The sequence below is a fragment of the Quercus robur genome, chromosome 5 (assembly GCF_932294415.1).
Source record: "Quercus robur chromosome 5, dhQueRobu3.1, whole genome shotgun sequence".
NCBI lineage: Eukaryota > Viridiplantae > Streptophyta > Magnoliopsida > Fagales > Fagaceae > Quercus > Quercus robur.
Genome location: NC_065538.1, coordinates 69,953,630 through 69,961,543, shown reverse-complemented (window position 1 = coordinate 69,961,543; position 7,914 = coordinate 69,953,630). Strand labels below are relative to the sequence as shown.

At 34.1% G+C, this 7,914-nt stretch overlaps 1 protein-coding gene across 2 annotated transcripts; it reads left to right on the top strand.

The window, feature by feature from the left end:
* The first annotated feature begins 4,465 nt into the window (after positions 1-4,465).
* Positions 4,466-6,564, top strand: LOC126726879 (spermidine hydroxycinnamoyl transferase-like). 2 transcript variants are annotated; one of them, XM_050432285.1, is made up of 2 exons: positions 4,470-4,610; positions 5,014-6,564. In XM_050432285.1, exons 1-2 carry the CDS (start codon positions 4,597-4,599, stop codon positions 6,368-6,370), a joined length of 1,371 nt encoding a protein of 456 aa, XP_050288242.1. In that variant the 5' UTR covers positions 4,470-4,596; the 3' UTR covers positions 6,371-6,564. The 2 variants fall into 2 exon arrangements, with proteins under 2 accessions (XP_050288241.1, XP_050288242.1); XM_050432284.1 differs by having other exon boundaries at positions 4,466-6,564.
* Positions 6,565-7,914: the final 1,350 nt, after the last annotated feature.

Sequence of the window (7,914 nt, the reverse complement as noted above, 5' to 3'; positions counted from 1 at the left end):
CACCCATTTTTCTCATTTTTCTCACCTTTTTTTCACCTCAACCAAAGAGTCAAATGGTATCAATCTAAGGGAAATGAACTTCTTTTTATTTATTTTTTAATTATTATTACTTAAGGACACACATGAACTAAGTAGTAGCAAAGCAAATGCCACTTAGCAATAGTAAGGGCTAGAAAATAAATAGTAATAAAATAACAAAATGGTGGATTGCAATTTCTCACCCTTAAGTATGAGTAAGACTTAGGTACAGTACTTAAGTACTGTTCCTTAGGTTTCTCTCTTAAAATTCTGCCATGTGGATTTTTTATTTTTTATTTTTTATTTTTTTTTATGGGATGAAAGTGTATTTTTTAGTTAAGTAGCTACATGACTGAATATTAAAATGAGAACCTAAGAAACAACACCTAAGATACTGTACCTAAATTTTGTCCCTTAAGTATTCAAGGTTGTAATGTCCTTCCTCCACTATAATGAAATGATGAGGATGTTAAGGTCCATTAGTGTGGGCTTTGACATAATTAAAAAAAAAAAAAATTATTAAGCTAACAGAAAATAATAACAAAAGGGGCAAAGTCCTTTTCATGAAATGTTAAGTTGGAACTCTACTATATTTTAAACTAATTACGACTACACAATTGCTTTATATTTAAAGTGTATTTTGTATGTTTCATAATAATTCTTCATCACAGGCAAATAAGGGTGTGCATCCAACCCACCAACCTAATGAAACTAACTCAATTCAACCCAATGCTTTGAATTGGTTTTTTGTTTATTGGTGGCTAGGAATATTAATCCTACCCAACTTGACACACCATATATATATATATATATATATATATATATATATCAATATATAAGATGGGTTCAGGTTACACTTGGTGTAACTTGACAGGAGTTACACCTTTCTTTGACCATAGATTACCATTAGATCTAGCGCTTAAAAAATTATACATGCCTTATCATTAGTATTCTAAATATTGCATTAATGAATTATACCAAAAATCTTCCTTTTATCTCTCTCTCTCTCTAAAAAAAAAAAAAAAACTTCTTTCTATTTATTACTTATTCTTTAAAATTAAATACCTTCTCTCTTTAATCACCAAGTACACATCTTCTCTCTCTAAACTCATCTCCTTCTCCCATGGCTTCACCCCTTAATCCTTTTCACAATAGATACATGATATGTCATATCTTCATCAATGAATAACTGTTATAGGCTTTCTTAAAAATTAAGCAGTTTATTCAATTATAAAAAATCAAATGTTGAGGTAGTATTTGAGGTATTTGAGGTTTGCAATTTCTGGGTTTGTAAGCCATCGAATTGACAACTTTTCTCTTAAATGTTCTTACGTCCAAATCCTTTAAAATAAACACTTGATTTGATCAAAATTGTTGATATCCAATGTCGTGGTGGAACTATGGAAGCTTTCATTAAAATCTCGTAATGTTAGTGGTTGTACCAAACTACTAGTCATGTTCCAATTCAAAAAATTTGGGGTTATAATGTCATAAGTGGTGGAAGGTTAAAATTTCAAATTCACATCCCCAATTGAAATTTGCTAGATCCACATTCATAGGGGCCCGAGAAAAATATAAAAAATAAATAAAAGAAAGGGCGGGGAGAGGGAGAAACACTGGGTTGTCCTTTAAACACAATACAAATGGAGTGATTTGGATCTTGCTTAATTTCTTTTCATTATTATCAGAGATGAATATATGAGATATCATGTATCTTGTGGTGGAAAGGTTGAAGCCATGGAGAAGGAGATGAGACTAGAGAGAGAATGTGTGTGCTTTGGAATTGGAGAGAGAAGGCATTCAATTTTAAAGAATAAAATAAAATGGAGGTTTTTGGTAACTCATTAATGCAATATTTAGAATATTAATTACAAGGCATTGAATGTTATTGACCATTAGATCTAATGGTAATTTGTGGTAAAAAAAAAGACGTAATTCTTGTGAAGTTAAACTAGGTGTAATTTGAACCCATATATATATATACTCTTATTTTAGTTTGATTTATTTTGGTATTGGAGAATTAGACATGATGATTTTGAAGACTTGGAATAGAATTTAGGCATATTATGTGAAATGCAATAATTTATTGAAAAAGTTCAAATATTTGTTAAAAACTCAATTTTTTTCTAAGCATGAAACATGTAAGTACAATCCATTGACCCAACCTAATCCATGTGAGTTAAATTGGGTTGATTTTCACACATGTAATGGGTTGGGTTGGGTTAAAAAACCCTTAAACTCAACCTAATCTAATCCATCCAGGCAAGTGATTTGTAAGGACAACGTTTTCTTCCAAATCGATTTGGAAGAATCTCTTCTAACACATTATTTGTCAACACATGAAACCATCTATGTCTATTATTTAAAGGAAAAGGTTTAGCTCCAAATTGATTTAGAACTATCTTCCTCAAATCCATTATATAGCTATTTAAGAGTTCATTGTGTGTAATTTTAGTCACATGACATTTTTATAAATCACCAGTCTCATGTGAGTTTTCCCTACTCGAAAGGTAGATAAGGAGGGGATGAGACAACTATGATCTGACCTTGCCCTAAATCCATTATATTTTGTTTTGTTTCAAAAAATTATAGGAAGTGAATTTTATGATTCTCTATTTTTTGGCTTTTTGAAAGTTTTAACATCTGGATTTTTGAGTAATATTTTTGTAATATCTAAAACTATTTGGCAAATCTCAATGACTATAGCTATGCATTATTCTTTTGAGGGTAACATGTCTTTATCTTATACTTTTTCTGTTGTGTAGTCACACATAGGCTTTGAATATTTTGTTTCTTTAATATTTTTTTTCTTTTGTAATTTTTAACATCAGTATATTTTGGGTTCATTTTTTTTTTTTTTTTTGCAATATTTGAAACTATCTGGCAAATTTCAATAATTATAACCATGGATTTTTATTTTTATTTTTTTTAATGTAACCCATCATTCTCTTATATTTCTCTATTTTATAGAGATATATATATATATATATATATATTGTTTCAATAATTTCTAAGTAGTACAATCTTTTGATTCTTTACTTCAAATATTCTTTAATATATGAATTTTTGAGTTATTTTTTTTAAGTCATTGCACATTCAAGCAATGACTTCTTCATCAAATTGTAGCACAAATTGAAATCAGACAAGAGTAATTCATGCAATATATAGTGTAGTTTCATAATCAATTTAAGATTATTTTAGTCTACAACACAAATTGGTAAGTTTCCATGCATAGCACGGGTTATCGACTAGTTTTTCTTAATCGATCTTTTTTTCCCCTTTTAATTAATTATTGTAGAAGAAGCTCTAGCTACTTTGGGTCTGGGCCGACTTCAATAATTATTTAGCTAGTGATTTTGTGGCTTGCCTGCTACCCTCTTGCATTGGTGACCACATTCATTGCAGCAAATAATTTCATTCATTTTATATTATTTTGGATATAATTTTAAAATGTCTCGTCAATATTGTCATTTGCATCATGCGTGAATGCCGATTTAATTCTGACTCTCTCTTGCCGATGATTTGTGTGTGTGAGAGTGAGAGAGAGAGAAAGAAAGAGAGAGCTAGAGGTATGTCTAGAGGTAGAAACAAAAAATGAAAATGAAGATAGAGATAAGAGGAAGTATACATGTGTGGAGGAGAAAAAAAAAAAAAAAAAAAAAGAGAAGAAAGAAACATATGGATGAAAAAAGTATAGAGATAAGGGAAAAATAAAATAAAGAATAAGAAATTAAAATTGAGAATAGCTACTTCACCAAAAGCCACATGCTTAACCTATCTTGATCATGGAGTGGTAGGTTGAGTCACAGTCATAAATTGATAAACATAGGATGAGTTTGGGATAAGCTCATTTCTTTTAACTTATTTAGTTTTTTGTTTCTTTTTGGTACCATTCACGGGTCTCATTGCACTTTTTGAAACTATTCATATGTCTTATTGTACTATTTAACTAACTTTTTAAACTTTTTTTTCTACACTTTCAGCAAAGAGTTTTCAATTTCAGTTAAATAAATTATTTCCAAACAGTCCTATAGTAATATCGTGCTTGACTTTAATTCTTTCAAAAAAATGAAGTATAAAAAAAAAAAAAATCGTTTCATATTTCAAAATCTGTAATTAAATATAAATAAAAAAGTGAAAGAAGTCATTTTCAAGCCAATAAAACATAGTTGCTAAATGACAAGTATTTGTCACACTTGCCCCCTAAGTCCAAATCACCTTTGGAGCCATTTAAGTTTCTATGGACAGAAATTTATTCAGTTTCCCGATACAGTTGTATGTCACCCACCCTGTAGGTCACCCACCCTGCATATGCAGGTGCCTATACTTTATTATCACTGACAAGTTTTTTTTTTTTTTGGGTGGAGAATCCACGGAAAAGATCTTATTCATAAAGAAGCAAATGAATTTTTTTTTTTTTTTTTTGTCAGAAGTAAATGATTCTTTCTAATCTATTAACCTTCCTATGTATAACACTATAAGCACCACTTCAACCAAAAAAAAAAAAAAAAAAACACTAAGCACCACAGAAGTCAGAGCGTAGAGAGATTTATCTGAAGAAGTACCAGGGGAAAAAAAATGACAAGCATCAGGTCTATTTCCATAGTGGTTCCAAGCGAGCCTACTCCAAGTGGCCTTTTACGGCTCCCTGAGACCGATCAAGTGGCGCAATGGACTCATGCACCAGTCATATACATGTAGGTCACCCACCCTGCATATGCAGGTGCCTATACTTTATTATCACTGACAAGTTTTTTTTTTTTTGGGTGGAGAATCCACGGAAAAGATCTTATTCATAAAGAAGCAAATGAATTTTTTTTTTTTTTTTTTTTCAGAAGTAAATGATTCTTTCTAATCTATTAACCTTCCTATGTATAACACTATAAGCACCACTTCAACCAAAAACAAAAAAAAAAACACTAAGCACCACAGAAGTCAGAGCGTAGAGAGATTTATCTGAAGAAGTACCAGGGGAAAAAAAATGACGAGCATCAGGTCTATTTCCATAGTGGTTCCAAGCGAGCCTACTCCAAGTGGCCTTTTACGGCTCCCTGAGACCGATCAAGTGGCGCAATGGACTCATGCACCAGTCATATACATTTACAGAGCCAAGTCCAACAACACCACGATCCCATTTTCATTTGAGGCAATGAAAAATTCCCTAAGCCGTGCTTTGATTCAATTCTACCCGTTGGCTGGCCGGCTACACTGGATTGAAGGTGGCCGACTTGAACTTGATTGCAATGCTATGGGAGTGCAACTATTGGAAGCTTATTCTGAAGCAGAATTGGATGAGCTTGCTGATTTTGCACCAACCGATGCAGTGCGAGATCTTGTCCCAAAGGTTGATTATACTACTCCAATAGAGGAGTGGCCATTGTTTCTTGTACAAGTGACAAGATTTGGCTGTGGTGGCCTTTGTGTTGGAGTGGCAATATCCCATACCATGGTTGATGGACGATCTGCAACTCACTTCATCAACTCATGGGCAAAGTTGTCTCGGGGATATGATCTGGAGGACGTTGATATGCCATTTCTTGATCGAACTGTTTTGCGATCAAGTGAACCAGTTAGGATTCCACGCTTTGATCACATAGAATATACCACAAAGCCACCAGTCTTGATTGGGAGGACGGATGCGAATGCAGAGAGAAAGAAGGAAACTAGTGCGACCTTGTTAAAACTTACAAAGGAGCAAGTGGAGGTATTAAAGAAGAGAGCCAATCAAGACTTTGACGGGGTACCAACAATAAGGTCCTATTCTAGGTATGAGGCCATTGCCGGCCACATGTGGAGATGTGCATGTAAGGTACGTGCAGTTGATAGTCATAATAGTCAATCAACAAGAGCTCGCCTTGGAGTTGACATTCGTAATCGGTTAAAGCCATCTCTTCCTGAAAGATATTTTGGGAATGCAATTTCTGTAACTGTGACACCAATATGTCTCTATGAAGACCTCTTGTCCAAGCCATTGAGTTATTCTGCTGGGAAACTAAGGGAAGCCATTGAGAGAATGGATGATGAGTATATAAGATCTGCTCTTGATTTTATATCAAGTCAGAAGGATGTGAGTGGGCTAAGGTCTAACTTTCACATTCAAGGATACTCGGAAGCACCTTTCCTAGGGAACCCTAACATTTCTCTTGGCAGCTGGATAGGTCTACCAATCTACGATGCAGATTTTGGATGGGGAAAGCCTGTATACGTGGGTCCTGGGTTGCTAAACATGGATGGTAAATCATTCATTATGCCAAGTCCCACTGCTGATGGATCTCTCATTATAGCACTTCGTTTGCAAACACAATACATGGATTCTTTCAAGAAAATCTTTTATGAGGATATTATGGAGTAAAATTAAGAAGCTTCTCTTAGTGTCAGCCCAGCCAAGTTATGATCATGATATACCTAATAATAGCTGTAAAATGCGATGGAAAATTCAAAATCTTCAAAGGCTTTGAGGTTGATGGCTAAGATGTATTGATTTTTATCATGTGTGTTTCTCTTTTCAGTTGTTAATTGATGTGGTTATTTAGCTCTTTTTTCTGAGTTCTACCCTCTATGTTATAATTTATTCAGTGTTCTTCTCACCCAATAATTGAGTGCCATCTGCATCGATGTTTTCAACACCGTTTTACATGGATCGAATTTTACATAAAGCATACAAAATAAATTTAAATTACGCACCCACTCATCAATAATGATGAGATTCAAGTCTTCAATCCCCTCCACCTTCTTTAATTTCATGGGTAGTAACAATCCGATATTAGTGTGAGGGTGGAGATCAGAGCCTGGTCGACTTTTCAAAACCATTCAAGAACTAGAGTGCAAGTGCAATTTATCATTGACTCTAGAAGATAATACATTCGAAAGAAATCATCTACACTTTCCTCTATCCTTATCTGAACCAAATAGTTATGGTGCTCATGATCAAAGCTGTACCCCATCAACTTTATATTCATTAAACGCTGGATAGGCTTACAAGTATTTCAAAGACCGAGCAATCAAGCTGAGCTTAGTAACTTGAACTTGTAACGAAGTTAAACTTTAAGGTTGAAAGTTCAAATAGTGTATAAAATACCCTTGAACATTTAGATCCCCAATAACAAAAATACCAATTCAAGTTTTATGACAAACAACAAGTGTGCGGAAAATGAACATAAGCTATAAACAGATTTGGTAAACAATCTAAATCAATTAAAATCACATCCACAGCAGAAAATAAAAGGTAAAGATTAAGGAAAAAAAGATGCAAATACAAGGACAACACTCGATGTGTTATCGAAGAGGAAACCGAAGCCCTCGGCGTAAAACCTCTCCGCCGCCCTCCAAGCGATCAATAATCCACTAGAAAATGTAGTTAGGATACATGAACAGCAATAAACCCTCCAAGCCTAATTTACCCGATGTATCTAAGCCCTTCAAGCTTCTTACTCCAATGAGGTTGCGTGGATTCCGCTATAGTCCATAGCATCAACCAATATGAATTGGTCCCTTCCTAACTGCTTCCCAAAACACCAAACAGCCCTCTCACAATAATGGATATGATGAGAAAAGGTTTTGACAAAAAGACTTCTCAAGGATTTAACAATGGAGAGGAAGAGAGTAGAGGAATTTGAAGAGTCTCTTATGTGAAGATTGTGAATGAATCAATCTTGTTTTTCTCTAGGGTTTCTCTCGCAAAATTCTTTCTGGAAGCTCTCTTTCTTTTGTGGGTATAAGGGGTATTTATACTAGGTGAGAATGGAATGTGAAGAGTCAGGTTTTTCAAAACAGGGGTGGCTCGCAACTTGACCTCGCCGCTTGACTGAGTCGTGAGTTCTAGCCGCGAGGTAACTGAACGGCCAGTTGTCTTATTTTGTCCTGTAGTGCTCTACCTAGCATGACGGTTCAACTTCT